The sequence below is a fragment of the Rhinoraja longicauda genome, chromosome 5 (assembly GCF_053455715.1).
Source record: "Rhinoraja longicauda isolate Sanriku21f chromosome 5, sRhiLon1.1, whole genome shotgun sequence".
Classification (NCBI taxonomy): domain Eukaryota; kingdom Metazoa; phylum Chordata; class Chondrichthyes; order Rajiformes; family Arhynchobatidae; genus Rhinoraja; species Rhinoraja longicauda.
In genome coordinates, this window is record NC_135957.1 from 15,557,820 (window position 1) to 15,583,133 (window position 25,314).

General features: G+C 44.3%; 1 protein-coding gene across 1 annotated transcript in view; it reads left to right on the forward strand.

Annotated features, from left to right (window-relative positions):
- Positions 1-305: 305 nt before the first annotated feature.
- aida (axin interactor, dorsalization associated) overlaps positions 306-25,314 on the forward strand; it is a 43,680-nt gene continuing 18,671 nt past the window's right edge. The window contains exons 1-4 of the mRNA XM_078398953.1: positions 306-600; positions 7,824-7,893; positions 13,912-13,965; positions 16,692-16,746. Coding sequence (XP_078255079.1) covers positions 494-600; positions 7,824-7,893; positions 13,912-13,965; positions 16,692-16,746 — 286 coding nt within the window. The 5' untranslated portion in view covers positions 306-493. The remainder of the gene's footprint in view (positions 601-7,823; positions 7,894-13,911; positions 13,966-16,691; positions 16,747-25,314) is intronic.

A 25,314-nucleotide genomic window follows, 5' to 3' on the forward strand; every position in this document is an offset into this window, starting at 1 on the left:
TGAGCGAATGCTACACTGGGCTGGGTTGTCAAGACGCCATCGCAGCATGCAGCGCTCTCATTGACCGCCCGTGGCGCTGGAGCGCGCGGCGGGCGGGCTCGCTCGCTGTTTGACTTGTTTACCGTTACCTCACCTCGGCGGCACGTCACGCGCCGCCTCAACCTAGCTTGGAAGTGCGTGACGCGGACATCAATCTAGGGGGGTGGCTAACTGACAGGCAAACGCACCAATCAGACGCGCGTAAGGCCATCCGAGCGGTCCGAACGCTCAATCGGAATTGGGCATAACGGCGAGGGCGGGGCTAGGGGGCGAGACCTTTGGCCGTCAGGTTAGGTTGGTCTTGGATCGCCTGCCGCACACAGCCTAGAAGGGCTTGGTCACTCGTTGGAGGCTGTGACTGGAGTTGGATATTACGCGTGGAATAGTTTATAAACCGAGTCCAAATGTTAACCCGGTGTCGCTTGGAACGATAATATATGTGCATCATTTAAAAATGACTGATATTAATAAAACAATACAAAAATGGCACGCAAGTTTCAAAAAGGGCACAGACTTCGATTCCTGGGGACAGTTAGTGGAAGCTATCGACGAGTACCAAATGTGAGTTGCTACTAATCCTGTTCAATTAACCGTACGAGTTATTATTGACCAACTTTTCTGAAAAGGAATTCTTGCAATGGAGGATTGAGTTGGAACTATGGCAAAAAAAAGCTGAAAGTAATTCCAGTCTTTGGATTTGGAAGTGACAGAGCCATGTTCACTTCATTCTGCATCCACACCCTCTTTTGTTATGGGTGGAGACAGCAGGATCTGTTGATGCTCGGTCAGTTTTCAACGAGAATAGTTGCATTTTGTATGCTTGGAATAAAGTTGGCATTTCTGTTTTGAAACGAATGTTTGTGCATTTGTTCCTTGAGGATTGACGAAGAATCCACATGAATTAAATCTTTAAATGTGTATTTTAATTGGATCAATGCTAGGGCATTTGGAAAATGCAACAACACCTGTGTTAGATCTGTAGAATTGATGGACACAATTGATGGCTTTGGAATGTTTATGCAATGCAATATTTTTTTTAATAAATTGGTTTTTAAATGGTTGCCTAGCATGTTTTTTTTGTTATCATTTAATATGCCTGAAGTAAGACTTCTTCACTCCCCTCCTCCAGTTCCCCCAAGAATTGACCTGTCAGGTTCCTGTTGCTAATTTGGGGGACAGACACAGAGATATAGAAGGTATTAGGACAAATGAATGGAAGATATGAAAAAAGCAACAATAATCAAGGAAATGTGGAGCCCACAATGGTCCATTGTTGGCTGTGGAACAGGTGATAATGAGTTATTGTGGAACTCAACAGGATGACAGTAACACTTGTACAACGAATAGGGTGGTGGAGGGATGGAGAGAGAGGGGATGCAAGGGTTACTTGAAGTTAGAGAAAAATCATTTTCAACTGCTGGGTTGAAAGCTGCCCAAACAAAATATGAGGTGCTGGTCTTCCAATTTATGTTTGGCTGCACTCTGACAATGGCGGAGACCCAGGACAGTATGGGAAGGGGAGTTAAAGTGTTTGACAATTGGGAGACCACGTAGACCGAGGCGGAGTGAGCATAGGTTTTCAGCGAAACGATCGCCAACGTCTGCGCTTGGTCTTGCTGAGGCCATACTGAGAACAGCGGATACAACAGTTGGAGAAGGTGCAAGTGAACCTCTGCCTCACCTTAAAGGACTGTTGAGGTCCCTGGATATTGTTGAGAGAGGAGGTATAGGGACAGGTGTAAGGAGTTTGGACTGAAGTAGTCTCTGAACTTTTTTTTGATAGAGGGTGTCAGCTGTCAGGCCTTTTCTGCATCCCATCCCACTCTGGTGCTGCACAAGTTGATATGTGGAACTTAGTGTTTGGACAATTGTTGGCAGGACAGTGTATTGGAATTTTAATAGATGTGGACATGTGATCTTATGAGATATTTCAGGAGAATCTGTAAGTAGGTACGAAGTTGAGATTGTGAATTGGGTTCCAAATTTAAAAATCTGAATATGTACTGGGTAAATAATGTTGGACTTAATATAGATTTTTATTACATACAGCAAATTTATTCAACGTTGATGCAATCATATGTATTCAGGCTTCCATTTCAGCACATGTGACAAGAACTATTTATGTAGTAGAAAAGGTTTACCTAATTTGGATTCAGAAACTTCACATGTAAACATAGAACATAGAAACATAGAAAACATAGAAAAATAGGTGCAGGAGTAAGCCACTCGGCCCTTCGAGCCAGCCCTGCCATTCAATATGATCATGGCTGATCATCTAAAATCAATGCCCCATTCCTGCTTTTTCCCCATATCCCTTGATTCCTTTAGCCCTTAGAGCTAAATCTAACTCTCTTGAAAACATCCAGTGAATTGGCCTCTACTGCCTTCTGTGGCAGAGAATTCCACAGATTCAGAACTCTCTTGGTGAAGAAGTCTTTCCTCAACTCAGTCCTAAATGGCCTACCCCTTATTCTTAAACTGTGATCCCTGGTTCTGGAATCCCCAACATCGGGAACATTTTTCCTGCGTCTAGCCTGTCCAATCCTTTAAGAATTATATATGTTTCTATAAGATCCCCTCTCATCCTTCTCAATTCCAGTGAATACAAGCGCAGTCGACCCATTCTTTCATCATATGTCAGTCCCGCCATCCCGGGAATTAACCTGGTGAACCTATGCTGCACTCCCTCAATAGCAATAATGCCCTTCCTCAAATTAGGAGACCAAAATTGCACACAATACTCCATGTGCGGTCTCATCAGGGCCCTGTACTGCTGCAGTAGCACTCCTTGCTCCTAAACTCAAATCCTCTCGCAGTGAAGGCCAACATGCCATTAGCTTTCTTCACTGCCTGCTATACCTGCATTTCGATTTATTCACAAAATGCTGGAGTAACTCAGCAGGTCAGGCAGCATCTCGGGAGAGAAGGAATGGGTGACGTTTCGGGTCGAGACCCTTCTTCAGACCTGCATGCTTACTTTCAGTGACTGATGTACAAGCACACCCAGGTCTTGTTACACCTCCCCTTTTCCTAATCTGACACCATTCAGATAATAATCTGCCTTCCTGTTCTTGCCTCAAGTGCATAACCTCACATTTATCCATATTATACTACATCTGCCATGCATCTGCCCACTCACCCAACCTATCCAAGTCACCATGCAGCCTCATAGCATCTTCATCGCAGCTCACACTGCCACCCAGCTTTGTGTTATCCGCAAACTTGGAGATGTCACATTTAATTCCTTTGTCTAAATCGTTAATATATATTATAAACAACTGGGGTCCCAGCAGCGAGCCTTGCGGCACCCAACTAGTCACTGCCTGCCATTTTGAAAAGGATCCATTAATTCCTACTCTTTGCTTCCTGTCTGCCAACCAGTTCTCTATCCATGTTAATACCCTACCCCCAATACCATGTGCTTTAATTTTGCACACTAATCTCTTGTGTGGGACCTTGTCAAAGGCTTTTTGAAAGTCCAGATACAGCACATCCACTGGCTCTCCTTTGTCCATTCTACTTGTTACATCCTCAAAAAAGTCCAGATGATCAGTCAAGCATGATTTCCCCTTCATAAATCCATGCTGACTGACCGATCCTGTCAGTTTTCCAAATGCGGTGCTATAACATCTTTAACAATCGACTCAAGCATCTTCCCCGCTACCGATGTAAGGCTAACTGGTCTATAATTCCCCATTTTCTCTCTCCTTTCTTAAAAAGTGAGGTTACATTGGCTACCCTCCAGTCCACAGGAACTGATTCAGAGTCGAGAGAACATTGGAAAATGATCACCCAAATCATCCACGATTTCCAGAGCCGCTTCCTTGAATACTCTGGGATGCAGACCATCAGGCCTGGGGATTTATCTGCCTTCAGTCCCAACAGTTTACCTAACACCATTTCCTGACTAATATGGATTCCCTTCAGTTACTCCCTCCCACTCGATCCTCTGTCCCCAAGTATTTCTGGGAGATTGTTTGTGTTTCCTTTGTGAAGACAGAACAAAAGTACTCGTTTAACTGTTCTACCATTTCTTTGTTTCCCATTATAAATTCACCTGACTCTGATTGTGAGGACCTACGTTTGTCTTCACTAATCTTTTCCTTCTTGCATATCTAAAGAAGCTTTTAGAGTCCGTTTTCATATTCCCCACAAGCTTTCTTTCATGCTCTTTTTCCCCCTCTTAATTAACCCCTTTGTCCTCTGAGTTCTAAATTTCTCCCAATCCTCCAGTTTGCTGCTTCCTCTGGCCAATTTATATGCCTTTTCCTTAATCTTGTCATTCCTTAACACTATCCTTGATGTTCCTCGTTAGCCAAGTTGAGCCACCTTCCCCGTTTTATTGTTTTTGCCAGACTGGGATGAACAATTTTTGGAGTTCATCCATGCGACCTTTAAATCTTTGCCATTGCATCTCCACCGTCAACCCTTTAAGTATAATTTGCCGGTCTATCCTAGCCAATTCTCGTCTCATACCTTCAAAGTCTCCTTTCTTTAAGTTCAGGACCCTGGTCTCTGAATTAACCGTGTCACTTTCCAATGCAGAAGTCCACCATATTATGGTCACTGTTGCCCAAAGGGCTTTGCACAACAAGATCGCTAACTAATCTTTCCTCATTACACAATACCCAGTCTAGGATGGCCTGTCCTCTAGTCGGTTCTTCTACATATTGGTTTAAAAAACCTATCCCGTGTACAGTAGCTGTTACTCTTGTGGTCAGTATCTTCGTAACATGTTTCCAGTCTAAATTGACTGATTTAAAAGGTGTTTTCCTCAAAACAGGAAATGGGTGTGCAACTTTTTTTGCAGGAAGTGTTTGTAGTGGACTATTCCTGGAAATGTCCTCTTGAGAGATCGTCTACCACATCTTCCCCTTGATTGGTAATTATAGATGGATCCCAAAAGGGCAGGACTTAATAGTGAGCAAAAACAAATCGAGGGACCCAACGTGGCAGGCAGTATCAGTGGAGGGAAATGCACAATGTTTCTGGTCGAGACCTTCAGACTGATAGTACAGAGGAGGTAGCTGGAAAAGAGAGGTAGGGAAGCGGAAAGGCCTGGAAGTGCAAGGCAAGTTCTGTACTTGAAGAATGCTGGGTGTCTGGAATGCACTGCCGATGGAGGATGCAGATTCAGTAGTGGCATTTAGAGACTTTCAGATAAGAACACGAATATGTAGGGAATGAAGTCACGTGCAGACAGAGGAAATTAGTTTAACTTGGTGTCATGTTCAGCGTGAACACTGGAGGCTGTAGGATCTTTTCCTAGGCTGTACTATTATGTGTGGGAATGGGAGAGAGTTAAAGTGGTTAGCAACTGGGGCATCCAGTAGACCTTGGCAGACCGAGTGCAAATGTTCAGTGAAATGGTGGCCGAGTCTACGTTTGGTCTTGGCAATGTACAGAAACCCACATTGGGAACACCAGATGTAGTAGATGAGGTTAGAGGAGGTGCACCTGAACCTCTGTCTCACCTGGAACGACTGCTGAGGTCCCTGGATGGAGGCATAAGGTGTTACACCTCATGCAGTTGCAGGGGAAAGTGCCTGTGGAGGGGGTGGTTTGTCAAGGATAGTAGTGGGCTAGAAGAAAAACTTTATAACATTGGGAAGGTTAGTAATAATACAGAAGATTAGTAACATTACAGTAGGTGATACTTCACAGTAAAGTATTCCTAAAGTGAGAAAGAAGGAGTTCAGGGTCAGAATGTTCCTGTTGGAGTGAAGGATAAGGATGACAAGATTAGGGAACTCTAGTTCACAAGGGATATTGAGGCTCTGGTCAGGAATAAGGAGGAGGCATATTTAGGTACACACTTGGAGCATTGTATGCAGTGCTGCTTGCACAGCTACAGGAAGGATGTCATTAAGCAGGAAAGGGTGCAGAAAAGATTCAGAAGGATGATACTGAGGGCTTGAGTTATAAGAAGAAATTGGATATGCTGGGGCTTTTTCCCTTGAAGCATAGGAGGCTGAGGGACAACCTTACAGAAAAGTATAAAATTATGATGGTATAGATGGATGGTCACCGTCTTTTTTCTCGTGCAAGGGGAGACGAATACAAGAGGGAATAAATAAGTTGAAAGGGGAAAAATTTAAAGGGGACTAAAGGGGCAACATTTTCACACAGTGGTGGTATGTGGAATGAGCAGCTGCGAGAAGTGACAGAGTCGGGTACAATCACAGTGTTTAAAGATATTTAGGCAGGTACATGGACAGGAAAGATTTAGGTGGCTATATGGGGCAAATGCGGGCAAATGGGACTAGCTCAGGTAGGCAATCATGACAGTGGCACAACTGGTTGAGCTGCTGCCTTACTGTGTCAGAGACCCAGGTTCGAACCTTATCTGGGATGTTGTCTATGTGGAGTTTGCATGTTTTTCCTGTGTGCTCCAGTTTTCACACACATCCCAAACACGTGTGGGTTTGTAGGTTAACTGGCTGCTGTAAATTGCCCCTAGTGTCTAGGGATTGGATGAGAAAGTGGAAAAACGTAGAACTGGTATGAATGGGTGATAAATGTTTAGTGTGGGCTGAAGGGCCTGCTTCCATGCTACATATCTAAAACTAAAAACTTCAGTCAGCATGGATGATGAGGGCCAAAGGGCCTGTTTCCATGCTGTATAATGATGACTGACTAATGACAGTAGAAATTCTGAGTGAAAAAAGAGAGGCAGACAAAATGATCACTATCACGAGGCAAATGATACAGGTAGCACAGTAGTGCAGCTTGTAGACCCATTGATTTGCAGCTTCACTGACCGGGTCCAGTCCTGATATACCGTGGTATCTGTGTGAAGTTATCCCTGTGACCCCATGGGTTTCCCCTGGATACTTCGATTTCCTTTAATATCATTATTGCCCCTCGCGTGTGTGGTTGGTAGAATCTGGGGACAATCAATGAAAATGTGAGGGATAGTAGACAAATAGATGTTTGATGATCTGTATGGGCTCTGTGGGCCACCGGGCCCGTTTCCATGCATTATAATTCTAAGCTTCCATGACTTACTAATACGATCCAAGACAAACGAGTCCCCTAGATCCAATGATCACCAATTATATGTCTTAAAAGAATTGGCTACAGAGGTAGTGGATGCTACAGGAGAGCTAGACAAGGACAATGTCACTACAGTAATCTGAGATGACATTACTGATGGTTTGTCCAGTGAGGCTATATGGGTGGTGCTGAGAAATAAAAAAGGGAACGCCTTGTTGGGAGTATACTAGAGGCCCCCAAATAGTCAACTGGGATTAGAAGAACAAATATGCCAGGAGATTGCAGGCACTGCAAGACAAATAGAGTTCTCACAGTACGGATTTCAAATGTTCTATTATACTGGGACTGTCATAGTGCCAAGGGCTTTGATGGCATTTGTCAAATGTGTTCAGGAAAGTTTCCCCAGGCAATCTGTAGATGGCCCTACAAGGGAAAGGGCAAAGCTTGATCTACTCTTGGAAATTGGGCAGGGCAGGTGACTGAACTGTCTGTGGGTGAGTCTTTTGGGACCAGCGACCACTGTTCTATTAGTTTTAAAACCTAACTGAGATTTATCTTTTTTTTTCATTCTATCAAAAATGATTGCAAAATATTTGAGACCATGATGCCATCCAAACTTCTTGCTAACATTTCTGAGTTGTTGGGGTAATGATTTTGTGGAATTTATTGTTCCATATGCTATACAGTTTCATTTTTTCTTTTATGAGAAACATTCTGGTCCCAGCCGTGGCTGGTGTGTCACTAAGGTTTTAAGGAATAACCATTTAATGAAAATTATGTCCACACAGATTAGCCAGGCATTTACAGAAGGAAGTGCAGTCAACAGCCAATTCATCTGAACTCTCAGAGGACCAAAAGGTAAACAGTGCACATGACAGGAACACAATTGTGTATCATAATCCATGTTTTGCTGCTTCCAGTGTTCACTGGCTCAACAATGCAGATGAAACATTTCTGCCTGCAGAGTTAATTTGAATGGCCTTCAAAGTATCCAGCAGCTCTATAATTTTGAAATTAAATCATTACTCTCATTAGTTTTGCAAGTGTGTGCACTGTTGGCTCTGCACCTTGTGCTGTGAGGAATGCATAATAGATTAATTAGCTTGTATTCCTTGGCATTTCTTTAATTCGATGCTACAGCATGGGAAAAAAGGCCCTTCAGCTCACCTCGCTCAACTGATCAGGTTTTATACTTGGGCCAGACGCATTTGCTGCCCAGGTATAAAATGGTATACCTGGACAAGCAAATGGGATTGCCTGCTCATTTATCCCATTTTATACAGTGTGAAGAAATTGCCCCTCGATCTTAAAACTTCCCCCCTCACTTTACACCTATTCCCCCTAATTAGGAAAAAAACTAGGGGAAAAAACTGAGACGATTCATCCTTTCTGTGCCCCATCATGATTATATAAACCTCTAAGTCATCCCTCAGCATCCTACATTCCAGGGGAAAATAAATTCCCAGCCTAATAACTCTCTTAACAACTCAAGTCCTTAATAACTCAAGTCTTTGAGTACGTAACATCCTTATGAATCTTTTCTGCACCCTTTTCAGCCTCACGACATCATTCCTATAGCAGGGTGACCAGAAATGCACACAATGCTCCAATTGTGGTCTCACCAACGTCTTGTGCAGCTGTGCATCACGTTCCAACTCCTGTACTCAATACCCTTATTGATGAAGTCAAGTGTGCCAAACTTCCTCTTCACCCCATCATCCACGTATCTGAAGTTGTATTCCATTTGCCATTCCTTGGCCAACTTTCCCAGTTGATCAAGATACTTTTGTAAAATTAGATAGGCTTCCTTACTGTCTGCTACACCACCAATTTTGGTGTCATCCTCTATTTCCCAGCCATGTTAACTGCATGCATTGTCATCCAAATCATTGATATAGGTGAGAAACATCAGTGGATTCAACACAGATCCCTGCGGCACACATAGGCTTCCAATCAGAAAAACAACATTCTACATTCTATGCCTTCTTTCATGGTCAATTTTGTATACAGTTGGTTAGCTCTCCATGGATCCCATGTGACCTAACCTTCTGGACTAGCTTACCACGTGGTACCCTGCAAAAGGTCTTGCTAAAGTCCATCATCTACTGCCCTTATGTTAGAGTAACATTTTTTTGATCATATCTGAATATTTTGATTTTTGGAAGAAGAAAAATCTGTCTTTCATTTACAATTTCCCTTTATTTTATTTTTTCCTTCACACTTGTAGTCTTGAAGGGGCTAAATTTCTCCTTGGCAATTTTCTAGAGTAGCTCTTAGATATCAAATCTAAGCTGCATTTCCTCAAGAATGCTATGTGAAGGTTAAGTTATATATTTTTTATTAGTTGTTAATGGGATCTGCATATTGCTGTCCAGATAATTACTTTGTCTATTCCTAATCAAACTTGGTGGTGAGCCACTGTCTTCGACCGCAACAGTCTGTGTGGTGAAGACACTTGCACAATGTTGTTGGAAAGATATTTTGATTAATTCAGGGCCAATGATGGAATGGTTTTCCAAAATCATGATGGTGCGGAGAACTTGCAGATGGTGATCAGCAGATGTGCACCTTTTTGCCTGGATCTCTCACGACTTTGAGAGGTGCAGTCAATGAAGCTGCAGCAATGCACATTGTAATGTCCCGTAATGTGGTCATTGTGCAGGTAGTGGAGAAAGTGAATGCCTTTGGATAGATGTGCAGTTAATTGGCATGTCATGATTTCTCAGTTGTGTTGGAGTTGAACCTGTGGAGAGTATTCCATCATGCTTGATGTGCCTTGTAGACAATGGAATTGCAGTGAAAAGGGGTTTCTCACCTGAGCGTGTCTTTAATTTGTTTATGTGGTTGGTCCAGTTAGTTTTCTGGTCGATGCGAACCTTCCCACTCCCACAACAACCTCGCCACACTTCACAAATCATTGCCTGACACTTGACATTTGCATGATTCAATTTTTACTTGGCATCTTCAGTACATACCAGAATACTGCTCAGATGAGATTTGATTTGGGATATTGTCCTGAGATCTCGGTGCCACAACAACCTTAGTGGCTGGCACAGACACCAACCGGTGAAGAAATTTCCTCCTGATTCCCAGTGATTTTCATGATTCCTTCATACCATACTCGATCAAATGTTGTTTTAACATCAAGGACACTAATTTCACTTCTGATTCAGAACAATACTAAAATGAGATTTGGAACTGAATGGTCCGTTGGGAACATAACTTGTTCAATGGTGTTGAGCTTGTTCATGAGTAAATGCCACATGGTGGCACCTCACTGCCACTGCCAGTCACATTGAGTTTAGATTGATGGATTGGTCAATGAGCAATGTCTGGATTACATTTCTTTTGCCTTTGTGGTTAGTATTTAGCTGGGCAATTATCCGCATTAGGTTGATATCAGATGCTTGACTAAGAGCAGGGCTAGTGTTGGAGCCTGTCTTTAGCTTCACCACAGCCTTGCAATTCATGTGCACTGGCTGAACATTGGTTCCGGTGATAATGGGAACCTCTGGAGAAGACTGAGATAGATCATACACTCAGAACCTCTGATCGAAAAGTCTTGGAAGTACTTTTCTTTTCTCTTGTTTTTTCTACTCGTACTCTTGGCGTTGAGAATGGAGATCACCCCAGAGCCTTCTACATATAATGGTCACCTAGATAACTGCACGTTAGTAACAGAAATCCAACACAGTCTTACTGAAGGCAAATCAGCTAGCTTGATTTTTGAGGTACATAAATAGATTAAGGGGCCATTACAGATGATGATGTGCATATGGAATTTCAAATTAGACGATAGATAATAGACAATAGGTGCAGGAGTAGGCCATTCGGCCCTTCGAGCCAGCACTGCCATTCAATGTGATCATGGCTGATCATTCTCAATCAGTTTCCCATTCCTGCCTTCTCCCCATACCCCCTGACTCCGCTATCCTTAAGAGCTCTACCTAGCTCTCTCTTGAATGCATTCAGAGAATTGGCCTCCATTGCCTTCTGAGGCAGAGAATTCCACAGATTCACAACTCTCTGATTGAAAAAGTTATGTCAGATTCTTGCCAACAAAATTCATGGAATAAAGGAATGGTAGCATGAATGACAGGGTCAGGAAATTAAGCACGGAGGTGAATGGTTGCTTTTGGATTGGAGGAAGGAACATAGTGAGGGCGGTACAGTGGCACAGTGGTAGAGATGCTGCTTCACAGCGCCAAAGACACGGGTACAATCTTGATTACGGGCGCTGTCTGTACGGAGTTTGTACGTTCTCCCTGTGACTGCATGGTTTTCTCCCGGTGCTCCAGTTTTCTCTCGCATTCCAAAGATGTGCAGGTTTGTTGGTTAATTGATTTCTGTAAAATACCCCTAGTGTGTAGGATGCGAAACTGGGATAACATAGAACTAGTGTACGGGTGACTGTTGGTTTGCGCGGACTCTGTGAGCCGAAGGGCCTGTTTCCACGCTGTATCTCCTAACTAAACTTGAAACACAGTGATATTATCTGGAGACTAATTCTAGCACCAGTGTTTTTCCTGACATATATTAATGTATTGCAAAGATAATTGAAAGCAAAAGCACAGATGTTTTTTGGACTGTACAAGGTTATGCCTTATTTGGACTGGTGTATTCAGTTCAGCTTAATTTTGGGAAGAATATTTGAGCCATGTGATGGGCATTGTGAGCTCTCTCGCTCTCGACAATGAACATTTTCACTATGCATCCACAGAAATTTCATAGCAGGAACTGAAATCCAAGAGGGTGTGTCTGTCTGGTAATATAAACTGCTTAAATTCCCTCTCTAACAAGTGAAGAATGTTGTTGTGGAGATATAATTGAAATTGAATTGAATTGGAGCCAGTTGCAGAAGGAAAATAAACTCACTGTGGAACAAGTGTCTTTTTAAAATCTTTTGGCGTGCAGTCGTGTTAGCAACAGAAAAACAGTGAAGTTCAGCATCAGAGTCTTGGTTTCATCTTTGGATTCCTCAGATGAGCCTAGTTTGCCAGCTGATGGCACAGGCATTGATTAAAAGGTTGAAGAAGATGTGAGGAATTCTCACTGTCTACTGGCTAACCTTTCCTCACAGTTATCTCCAGAACACTACCTATTATCTGATTATTAATTTGGGGTTTTATTTGGAAACTGGACCAAGTGGACCCATTGGGCCCAAACCTCTCCTGTATTGGTGCAGCACCCTCACCTCCCCCCCCCCTCCCCCCCTCCCACACCCCCACTCCACCCCCACTGCTTGGGTGGGCAAGCAGTGACCTCCTGCGGAGCCGAAGCGTCTCCTGCAGCTCGGCTGCAATCTGTGGCGGGGAACGGTGGCGACGTTGCCGGGCGGGGAGTGTCTGCCGGGGCTGTGGATGGGCGAGAGTGGACAGGGAGAAGGCACTGACCTTGGCCCCATTTATTCTGCGGGTCCGGGGGCGTGAAGCCGAAGTGTCTCCTGCAGCTCGGCAGGGTCGGCCATCTTGTTGGACCCTCTGCCGCCGCATCTGCCGCGCGCTGCACCATGGGAGGAAGGTCAGGCGCGGGGCACGCCGGGACGAGCGCCGGTCTTCCCGCTGGTCCTCTGGGGGGGGGGGGGGGGAGCGCCTTTATTAAAGTTTATTAGGTAAATTGTTTTTAAAAGGTAACAAAAGTGGGCTTACTCCATGCACGGTGGAATGGTGAGTAAGGTGGGCCTAAATTGTCGTGCTATCGAGTACCATTTTGGCTATGTAAAGCCCCAAACTATTTTCATCCACAAACGACCACAGAGTTTTAGTAATATACTAGACCAAGGGCAAACCTCTCCTGCATTGGTGCACCACTCTGTCCTCCCCCCCTCCCCTGTCTCCTCAACCCCCCCTCTCCTCTCCCTTATCCCCCACTGCCCCCTTCCCTCCCCCTCCCCTCCTTTTAAACTTTAAAATGTGAATAACTTTAAAAATATCACCGATTTCAATAAAACTATTTACATTTTCACTGAAGTGACAATGGTGAGTAAGGTGGGCCTAAAATTGTCGCGCTAACGTATACCGTTTTGGCTGAAGTTCAGTCACAAACAAGATAACAAATGAGAGTTTTAGTATGTACTAGACAAAGTGGACCCTTTGGGCCCAAACCTCTCCTGCATTGGTGCAGCACCCTGTCCTCCGTCCTCCCCTCTCTCCTCAACCCCCCCTCCCTTCTCCCTCCTCCCCTCCCCTCCTTTTGGCTGAAGTTCAGTCACAAACAAGATAACAAACGAGAGTGGACCCGTTGGGTCCAAGCCTCTCCTGTATTGGTGCAGCACCCCCTCCTCCCTTTCACCCCTCCCCCAACCCTCCCCATCCCCTGATTCCCTCCCCCCAAGCCCCCCTTCACCCCTTCCCCTCCCTCTCCATCCCCTTCACTCCCTCTCCCTCACCCCCATCATCCCCTTCACCCCCTCGGCCCAACCGTGGAGCTGTTGCCGGGCGGGGAGTGCCCCCGTGGCTGTGTGCCAGCAAGGGGGGAGAGGGGAAAAGCAGTGACGTCAACCCCGTTTCTCCCGCGGAGCCGAAGCGTCTCCTGCAGCTCAGCAGCAATCGGCGGGGAATGGGGGGATGGCATGGACCCGTTGCCGGGCGTGGAGCCTCTCCAGGGGCCGTGGGTGGGCGAGCGTGGACAGGGAGAAGGCACTAACCTCGGCGGCATTTCTCCTGCTGCGAGCGGCCGGCGACGGCCATCTTGTTGGACCCTCTGCCTTTGATAAAGATGTGTTTCAAAGTAATTTATGAGAGATAGTTTGCTGAAATCCATTAGACTTTATATAAATGTAATTCCTTTGGCAAGCCTTGGGTGAAAGATTGCAGTAAACATTTATATAATCCTTGTGCCAAGGGACATAATAACAATTGTTTATTCTCTTCACAGAAAACAGTTGGCAAAATAGCAACATGCCTTGAATTAAGAAGCACAGCTCTGCAGGTACTTAATCAGTTAACTCTTTTATTCTATATCTTCAATCAAATCAAATCCCATCTCTCACCTTTAAGTTTCTGACTCGTTTTTTGTGGAAAATTTTAGTTTCCAAAGCTGATTAAAAAAATATAGAAATGATGCTTTGGCACAAGTAGTCAACTGGTAAACCATAAATCTATCTCTAGTCTCCTCACTCAAATGAACGGAATATTGAAAGAAAATTTAGTTCTAGACTCGCCCATTAGTAGAAGCATCCTCTCCACATCCTCTCCACATCCACTCAATCCAAGCCTTTCACTATTCAATACGTTTCAATGAGGTCCACCCTCATCCTTCTAAACTCCAGTGAGTACAGGCCCAATTCTGTCAAACGCTTATATGTTAACCCACTCATTCCTGGGATCATTCTTGTAAACCTCCTTTGGACCCTCTCCAGAGCTAGCACATCCTTCTTCAGATATAGTGCCCAAAATTGCTCACAATACTCACAAAAAGTTGAAACCTTGCTTCAGACTTTGCTTTTGACATGCTGCTTTTGACACGTTGACCTTCAGCATCAGGGTATTGAGCATAGAAATTGAGATGTTGGGTTGCAGTTGCAGAAAACATTGCTGAGGCTGTACATGGAGAATTCTGTGCGGTTTTGGTAATCTTGCTAGAGGAAGGATGCCACTAAGCTGGAAAGAATGCAGAAAAGAATTATTGGTATCTGTTTATTATTGTCACATGTGCCGATATACAATAAAATTTTGTGTTGTACTTTATTCAGGCAAATAATACCATACATGAGTACACCAGGAGGTGCAAAAGAGAAAGTAAACAACATTCAGAATATAGTGTTCAGCTACAGAGAAAGTGCAGATATAAAAAGTGCAAGGGCACCAATGAAGTAGATTGGAGTAGATGAAGATCGGAACATTCAACCCTGGCATAAGAGAGGTCTGTTCAAGAGTCCGATAACAGTCAGGAAGAAGCTGTTACTGCCTCTGATACATGCTTTCAAGTTTTTGCATTTTCTGCCCGAGTAGAGACGAGGGGATAACCGGGCGTGAGTGAACCTTGATTATGTCGGCTGTTTTCATGGGACAGCATGAAGTGTGGATGGAGTCGATAGGGGGGAGGAGGGCCAGTTTATGCGATGGGTGGAGATGCACTGACAACTCACTTCTTGCAGACCTGGATAGAACAATTGCCATACCAAGGTGTGATACATCTAAATAGGATGCAATGGTGCATATGTAAAAATTGGTCAGAGTCACTGGGGACCTAGACACATACAGCACGGAAACAAGCCCTTCGGTCCAACTCGTCCATACCGACCATGATACCCCCACCCAAACTAGTCCCATTTACCCACAGCCTCTAAACCTTTCCTATCCATGTACCTATCCAAAAGTATTTTTTATTTTCTTGTACTTGCCTCAACTACTTCCTCTGACAGCTCGTACCATATACCCACCGCTCTCTGTGTGAAACTGTTGCCCCTCCGGTTCCCATTAAATCTTTCCCCTCTCACCTCAAACCCATGTCCTCTAGCCGTTGATTCCCCTACCCTCTGCTCTACAACACTCCCAGAACTCTATTGTTCACTGTAAAGGTCCTACCTTGGTTTGACTTCCTAAAATAAACACCTCACACTTATCTAAATTATCCTACGTTAACCATATCTTGGCACATTGCCCAGCTGATGAAGATCCTATTCCAAATTTTTTTAATCTTCTGAGGAAATAGAGATGTTGGCCTGCTTCCTTGGCCGTGGTGTCAAGGTGGGTGATCCTGGCCTGACTGTTGGTGAAGGTAGACACAAAATGCTGGAGTAATTCAGCGGGTCAAGCAGCATCTTTGGAGAAAAGGAATAAGTGACGTTTCGGGTTGAGACCCTTCTTCAAACCAGACCCTTCTTCAGACTGAAGAAGGGTCTCGACTCGAAACGTCACCTATTCCGTTTCTCCAGAGATGCTGCCTGACCCGTTGAGTTACTCCAGAATTTTGTGTCCATCTTCGGTTTAAACCAGCATCTGCAGTTCCTTCCTGCACAAATTGTTGGTGATATTTACATCTAGGAACTTGAAGCTTGACCATCTCCACTTCAGCACTATTGATACAGACTGGGGGCATGTACTCCATCCCACATCCTGAAATCAATGTCAAGCAAGGCATGATGTGGCCAAACAGCTCTGGTGGTTTACTGAGCACATGCCACATGTTTATGAATGCAAATGTTTATGAATGTTTAGTTTAGTTTATTGTCACATGAACTGAGGTACATGAAAAGCTTTTGTTGTGTGCTAACATGCTAAAGTTTCTATTTAGATGATTCATTGCCATTGCACTGGATAACAATTAATGCCATGCTGAGTAAGTGTTCCACTGTTGGAGAGCCTGTGCTAACGAGTTAAACTGGTCTTGACAACCATTCAAATCATCAGATCCCATGGCACGACTCCCAGCTTCCAAACCAATATTTATCTTTCAATTGACCCTTCCAAATGGGATTATTTATTTGTTTCTGTTTGTGGAATCTTTAATTGTGTAAATTGTTGTCCGGACTTGCCTTCGCAGCTGTGACGGAACCTCAATTGTATATAATTAGCTGTGTTGCTACTCTTGTACTATTGGAGTTGGTAGGATGGTAAGATTGTTCTGCCTGGAGATGTGAAGTTACTCTCAGATGCTATGCAGACTGAAACCTTGAGGTCTTAATCAACATTAATCTTTTTTAAATTTTATAGACAACACAACCTCAGGAAGAATTCAAATTGGAAGATCTGAAGACACTAGAGCCAAGTGAGTATCTCTTGGGCATTGAGTCATGGTAAGGGAAGTAGTGTAGTGCTACAATAAAGAAGAACCCTTCATTGTTTGGAACTAATTGTACTTGGAAATCACCCGTCCTTATTTCTGTAAATGCACCAAAGGCCTGTGTATGCAAATGGTTTAAATCAAGCTTGGTCAAAATCTTCACACAGTTCTAATCTGTTAGTCAGATCCAGCTAACAATGGAAATGTCCAGTCTGATCACTGGGTGTATCTAATGACTGTGGTTTCTGCATCCTCCCCAGGCAGCCACTCACAATCACACAAACTCTCTACTTGTACAACTTTCACCTTGACTCCTCCCCTCGCTTCTCTCCTTTTGCCTACCTCTGGTGACCTTGTCACCATGAAACCATGTGGTGAAATCCCTCCCTGCATACCTTCAGAAAACAAGATTGTACTTCATTCTAGTTCATAAAACAAGTGTAGATGAGTGAGGCTATTGGATTCATCTGTTAATCCCGTCTCAGTATTTAACTGCCTGTTGAAAGACTTGAGAATATTTCCTCCAACAGTCCATTCTGTTCATGACATTCCCTCGGCCCTCTATCTCAGTAAATTTGCCCTTTCCTAATTTATATCTTTGTTCTAAATGTATTGACTAGTTTTATGAACAAAAGAATTGGGAGCACTGATTGGCCACTCAAATCTGCTCTGCCATTTAATAAGATTCTCACCTCCACATTCCCATTCACCCCAGTAACCTATTACCCCTGCTTTTCTAGACTCTGTCCACCTCTGCTTTAAAAATATTTGAAGACCTTGCTTCAACTGCTCTTCGAGGAGGAGAATTCCAAGGACGTGTGACTACCCGAGAGAGAAATAGCTGTCTCATCTTGGATAGGCTGGACCAGATTTTAATGGAGCAAAAGGGGCTGAGGCATGACCTTGGAGTGGTTTATAAAAGCTGAGGGGCTTAGATATGATGGATAGTTACCCTTTTCCCCAAGGTAGCGGAGTCTATAACTAGAGTGCATAGGTTTAAGGCGAGAGGGGAAAGATTTGAAAGGACCTGAGAGGCAAGCTTTTCACAGGAAAGGTGGTGGGCATATTGAAGGAGCTGCGAGAGGAGGTGGTAGAGGCTGGTCCAATAACAAGGTTTAAAAGACATTTGGGCAGGTATATGGATAGGAAAGGTTGAGAGAGATATGGGCCCAATGCAGACAACTAGTTCAAGTAGGCACCTTGGTTGGCATGGGTGAGTTGGGCCAAAGAGCTTGTTTCTGTATTATGTAACTCAATGACTTAAATAACTGAGCTCTGAGTTTAAAATAATGACCTTGAGTTCTGGATTCTTGCACAAGGAACATCCTCACCTCATTCACCTTGTCACAGTGTTTCGATCCAAAACGTCAACCATCCCTTTGCCTCTGAAGATGCTGCTTGACCAGCTGTGTTCCTCCAGCGATTTGATTTTTGCTGCAGATTACAGCATCTGAAGCCTCTTGCTTCCCACTCAGGATCTTGTTTGTTTCAGTCATATCTTCTCTTCTTCTTCTAAACTCCAACACCCATTAGTGTAGCTTTTCCTTGAAGGGCAAACTTTCGCATTCCAGACAAACCTTCTCTGAAATGCTTCCAACTCATTTATGTCCTTCTCTAAATAGAGCCCAGTATTGTGAACATTTTTCTGGATGTAGTCTCCCCAGTGCCCTACATAAATAAAGCAAAACCCATCCACTTTTACATTTGTTTCTTGTTCCAAGAAGCAGTAACATTTGCTAGTTTTTCTCATTACTTGCTTTAATCTATCATGGTTCAGGATTGCTATTTCAAAGGTTTCAAAGGTCTTTTATTGTCACGTGTACCAATTAAAGTACAGTGATGTGCGAATTACCATACAGCCATATGAAAAAAGCAACAAGACATACAACCACATAAAACTTAACATAAGCATCCACCACAGCGGATTCCCCACATTCCTCACTGTGATGGAAGGCAAAAAAGTCCAACCTTCTTCCTCTTTATTTTCCCACGGTCGGGGTAGTCGAACCATCCGTCGGGGTGATCAAAGCTCCCGCAGACGGTGGTCGAAGCTCCTGCGTCGGGGCGATCAAAGCTCCTGCATCGGGGCGATCGAAGCTCCCCGATTATTAGTATTTCTACTGTTCAATGGGTAGCTGGTGCAGGAAAATGTTGCTAAGGTAAATGATCAGCCATGATCCTACTGGATGACAGAATAGCTACTCGAGACAGCGTGGACCACTTTCTCTTCGATTTCTTACTGACGTTTTAGTATCTTGGATGATTTCATAAGGTCATTTTTTGTTCAGTTTAACCTAGGCTTTTATCAAGATTCCATGATCCTATATTTAGTGTTGGCTGCCACTGCTGGAGTTGAGTAGCTGCCCTCCAGTGGATCTCATGTGAAAGTCTTGGTAAGAGAATGCTTGGCGAGGACTGAGGGGAGCGTGGAGAGACGAGAGCCTGCAAATGTTGGAATCTGGAGCAACAAACAGTCTGCTGGAGGAACTCGGCGAGTTAGGCTGCATTTGCGGGTGGAAAGGAATAGCTTACGTCTCAGGTCAAGTTGAAAAGAAGGGGAAGAGTGAGATAAAAGCAAGACAAGAGCCTGGCATTGGGAAACCAAGCAGGAATAAAGGGCAATGGACATATGGAGCCAGATAGGGGAGGGGGAGTGATGGAGTTGGGAGGCAGAGGCAAGTTGATGATGAATGGAGGCAGCTAATAGAGGGGAAAAAAGGAGGCAATGGAGTGAAGGAAAAGGGAGGAGAGGGTGAAGGTTGAGACATGTTGTCAAGCTGGAAAGGGTACATAAGATGTACAAGAATGTTGCCAGGAGTAGAGGATGTGAGCTAGAGGGAAAGGTTGAGTAGACTGGGACTCTATTCCTTAGAGCGCAGGAGGATGAGTGGTGATTTTATAGAGGTGAAAAAATCATGAGAGGAATAGATCGGGTAGACGCACAAAGTTTCTTGCCCAAAGTAGGTGAATCGAGGACCAGGGGACATGGGTTTAAGGTGAAGGGGAAACTATTTAATAGGAATCTGAGGGGTAACGTTTTAACACAAAGGGTGGTGAATGTATGGAACAAACTGCCAGAGGAGGTAATTGAGGCAGGGACTATCCCAACATTTAAGAAACAGTTAGACAGGTACATGGATAGGACAGGTTTGGAGGGATATGGACCAAATGCGGGCAGGTGGGACTAGTGTAGCTGGGACATTGTTGGCCGGTGTGGGCAAGTTCGGCCGATGGGCCTGTTTCCACACTATGACATCTAATGGAAGCAGGGATTCAAAGGCTGCCAGGACTGTAATCTGACAAGTAAGGAAGGTGGTAAGGGACCATTTAGCGGGGAGGTGAATGGCAGAGGGAACCAGAACCACATAGAGTAGGAGGGGGAGTCGGAGGTTGAGCAGGGAAAGCCTGTGGGTGAAAGGCGTGTGAAGTAGGTGGATGGAAATAGGACAGGGAGGGGATGAAAATGGGTGATCGGGTGGAGAAAGAAGTATGGGGTAGAGGACAAAAAAATGGGAGGAGGATTGGAAGGTGTGTGGGGGGGGGGTTCACCGGCAGGGAGGGGACCTAAAATTGGAGAGTCCATACCATTGGGTTGCAGACTACCTTGCAGAATAGGAGGTGTTAACAATTTCTCCATCCAATACATAGAACATAGAACACAGGAACATGCCCTTCAGTTCACAATGTCTGTGTTGAACTTGATGACAAGTTAAACTAATCTCCTCTGCCTGCACATGAGCCAAATCCGGCCTTTCCCTGCGTATCCATGTGCCAATGTAAAAGTCTTTTGAATGCCGCTACCCTATCTGCTTTTACCATCTAAGTGTTCCAGGCACCGAGCTTTTGTCTGCGTTTAAAAAAAAAAAGTGCCACACACTTCTCCTTTGAACTTTGCCCTTCTGATAGAAGTTTATAAAATATGCGAAGCATAGATAGGGTAGATATCTATGACCCTGACCACAGGGTCATTTCCCCAGTGTGGAAATGTCAAAGACTAGAGGACATAGCTTTAAAGTTTGAGCTAAGTGTAGTTTATTGTCACGTGTACCAAGATACAGTGAAAAGCTTATGTTGCATGCTAACTGGAACTGTTTACCAAGAATTATCACTCCCAGCAACTAACTTGCATCTGCAAACAACCCGTTTCCAAATCAGCATCAGCAGATACTCGTGAATAAATTGTATATTTGGCAAGTTTGTACATTAGCAAATTTGCAGATGATACTAAGTTGGGGGGTAGTGTGAATTGTGAGGAAGATGCAATAAGGCTGCAGGGTGACTTGGACAGGTTGTGTGAGTGGGCGGATACATGGCAGATGCAGTTTAATGTAGATAAATGTGAGGTTATTCACTTTGGAAGTAAGAATAGAAAGGCAGATTATTATCTGAATGGTGTCAAGTTAGGAGGAGGGGGAGTTCAACGAGATCTGGGTGTCCTAGTGCATCAGTCAATGAAAGGAAGCATGCAGGTACAGCAGGCAGTGAAGAAAGCCAATGGAATGTTGGCCTTCATAACAAGAGGAGTTGAGTATAGGAGCAAAGAGGTCCTTCTACAGTTGTACCGGGCCCTGGTGAGACCGCACCTGGAGTACTGTGTGCAGTTTTGGTCACCAAATTTGAGGAAGGATATTCTTGCTATGGAGGGCGTGCAACGTAGGTTCACTAGGTTAATTCCCGGAATGTCGGGATTTTCGTATGTTGAAAGGCTGGAGCGATTGGGCTTGTATACACTGGAATTTAGAAGGATGAGGGGGGATCTTATTGAAACATATAAGATAATTAGGGGATTGGACACATTAGAGGCAGATAACATGTTCCCAATGTTGGGGGAGTCCAGAACAAGGGGCCACAGTTTAAGAATAAGGGGTAGGCCATTTAGAACGGAGATGAGGAAGAACTTTTTCAGTCAGAGAGTGGTGAAGGTGTGGAATTCTCTGCCTCAGAAGGCAGTGGAGGCCAGTTCGTTGGATGCTTTCAAGAGAGAGCTGGATAGAGCTCTTAAGGATAGCGGAGTGAGGGGTTATGGGGAGAAGGCAGGAACGGGGTACTGATTGAGAGTGATCAGCCATGATCGCATTGAATGGCGGTGCTGGCTCGAAGGGCTGAATGGCCTACTCCTGCACCTATTGTCTATTGTCTATTGTCTATAAGTCCTTCACCCAGGTACCTAGAAAAGTAGCTTGCTTACTTCTTATAACACAGAAGGAGATTACCAGGCCCAGCGAGTCAATGTCAGCTCCCAGCAGAGCATCCTATTGCCCCTCATATTTCTTTGTAACATTTTCTTTTACTCTCTCATCAACTCCTCCTCCCATTCATCTGTCCCAGGGGTAATTTATAGGATATTTGGGATGTGGGAGGAAACTGGAACACCCGGGGGAATCCCATGTGGTCACAGGGTCACAGTGCAGACAGCAGACGAGGTCAGGATGAAACCACACGAGATGCGAGGCAGTAGCACTAGCAGCCGCACCACTGCGGTGAAGTTGAGTGAAAATGTGGCATCTACCGAATAGTCACTGCTGAATCCGTTGTGGTTCCCACTATCACCTGCTGCTTTCATTCAAAAGAAAGCCGCCTTGCATTAGGAATAAACAGAAAGGTGCCATTGAACTAGTCCCAACCAGAGATGAAACTTGCTTAATTTGTTAAAGGATGGCACCACATTAACTTGCCAAAAACGGGTAGCAGGTTACTTCATGCAGGTTAAACCCCTAAAAATTTTTGCATCCTCCCCTTCAGGAGAGCTAGAGGTTGAGAGATTAAAAATCGGTATCAGAGATTTAAATGTGATTGCAGGGTCTGAGCATTCCATTCCTGCATCAGTTTAAACAATGTTACAGGTGAAATCACCATTGGTTAGAATATGATTGCAACAGCAGGACATTATGTTAAGTTATTTATTCAGGGGGGGCGCTAGTGTGCATATGATGTAATAGACGTGTTTTGCTAGAGCTCCCCTCCGATAAATCGAGATTAAGGAATAAAAGACTATTTATAGTACAACTCCCACTTTAAGTTGTGTCTACTGCTGTAATAACAGACCGACATAAAATGACAACGCAGAAGTCGTCCAGAAAGCAGCCAGTCGTCAGGAAATTTAATGAAAACCCAGCATCGTCACTGGATGAGGAGCGGCCTAGTGGTGGAGAGCCGGAGCTAATCACACTATCGGCAGAAGGAACTCCTGAAACAGCCATCATTCTTACAGCTATAAATGAAATGAGCAAGAAGATGGATGACCGATTTAATACCCTGGAGGTGTCCCTCCAAGTTACCCAAGCCACTCTGACTGAACATGGAGCACGGATATCTATGGTAGAAGATGCGAGCAGTGACCATGACACTCGACTAATTCAGTTGGAGCAGCAGTGGCTAAGGCTAGAATATGCTAACAAGGCCCTCCAGGATAAAGTTATTGATCTGGAGGCGCGCTCCAGACGCCAGAACATAAAAGTGGTCGGACTACCAGAAAAGATTGAAGGCGGCCGCCCCATGGAGTTCATTGGTAACTTTATTCGGGACTTGTTGGGGGCAGAACATTTCTCGATGCCCATAGAAGTTGATAGGGCGTATAGGCTGGGAGGACAACCGGCTAACGATCTCGCGCGCCCCAGAGTCATGATAGTTAAGATCCACAGCAGCCATCAGAAAGAGCGGATAATGCGACTGTCACAACAACAATACCCGCTGAACTACAATGGGAAGCAAATTCACATTTTTCCTGATCTCCCGGCAGAGATAATGAAACAACGTCGTCTTTTCGAGGTCACGAGGAAGAAGCTCAAAGAGGCAGGCCTGCGAACCGGATATATCTACCCTGCTCGCCTCCGGGTTACCCAGGGTATCGACACGTCGATATTTAGCACCCCGGAGGAGGCCAAACTATTCGCGGATAACCTGCCGCCCAGCCCGGTGACAACGGTGGGCTAATGTCGGCTAACAGACTAACACTGACTAGCTGGTCTCCAGACCAGCTGTTTCAGCCAATCTCAACGTGGGGGCATGGTCACCCTCTTGTCGAGTAAGCTTAAATCCTGAGGATACAAGCTTTTGTCCAAGTGCACTGACTCTCCCATGTCTATCCATGTTTAAGCCGCTGGCCCGGAGTGGACGGCGGGCGTCGGCTAACATGCGAACGAGTTAACTCTGAGCCATGGACATGGTCATTCACACGAAAGGTAGACGTTGGACTCAATAGATTTAACTTTAACTTTGTTTAATGTGCTTAATTCGTTTCAGGAATAGGATGATTTTACAGGATGGGTTCCTGCTAATTTTTCAAAGGGAAACGTTTTTTTTGTTGAACAGATCCGTAATTTTGTTTGTTCATCGGAGGGGATGCCGACTGAATTTGTAGTTAACTAGCTAGCGGTTTCACAATTTAGCCTTTAGCTAGCCTTTGGGCTTAACAGGCTAGATAGTTGAAGTAACCCCCGTTTACAGTATGTTAGGATATTTTCTCTCACTTTGTTTGGGAGAGTGGGGATGGGGGGAGGGAAAGTCCGAGTTTTGTGTGTGTTTTTGTGTTGGTGGTCTTCCTGTTTTTTTGTTTGAGGCAAATTATTATGTCGCTGCTTATGTAATACAATTTACACCTTCTGATGGTACCTGGGGATGATGATGTGCGTGGGAGGGTTACCATGGTGAGCTGGAATGTCCGCGGCATGGGCCACCCAATTAAACGAGCTAAGGTGTTTTCACATCTTAGGTCTTTATCTGCCGACCTTGTGTTCCTCCAAGAAACTCACATTAGAACATTGGGGCAGAGACAGTTGCGCTGCAGATGGGCAGATCAGATATTTCAATCCACATTTTCTAGCAAAGCCCGCGGGGTGGCAATTATGGTTAAGAAAAACATAGATTTCAGACATATTTCTACAGTAAGTGACCCGAATGGTCGATTTCTCATAGTAACTGGTTACCTTTACTCTGTTCATGTAACACTGCTTAACATTTATGGTCCGAATATTGATGATGCAGCTTTCTTTCGCAAAATCTTTGATAAGCTACCTGACCTTTCTAATACGAATGTGATTGTTGCAGGGGACCATAACACAATCCTTGACTGGCACCTGGATAGGTCATCAAATAAAATGTGTAGCCCTTCGAATGCATCCACGGTTTTGAAAAATCTCATCTCCTCCACCAATTTAGTTGACATTTGGAGGATACAGCATCCCACAGACAGAGAATACTCTTTTTTTTCTAAAATGCACAATTCATACTCTCGTATCGATTATTTTTTATTAGACTCGAAACTCATACCTAATGTAATAAATACCAAATATCATAACATTTTGATCTCAGATCACGCTCCAACCTCAATTATCTTTGACTTTAAGCTGTCTAAACGATGTGCTAAATGGCGACTACGCCTTTCCTTGCTTAATGATGGAACTTTCTGTAAATACATGTCTGAAAAAATTACAGAATATTTGGAGACCAATGACACTTCTGATGTCTCAGACTCCACCTTGTGGGAAGCTTTCAAAGCAGTTATGAGGGGTCATATTATTTCGTATGAAGCGTCTTTAAAGAAATCCAGAGAGA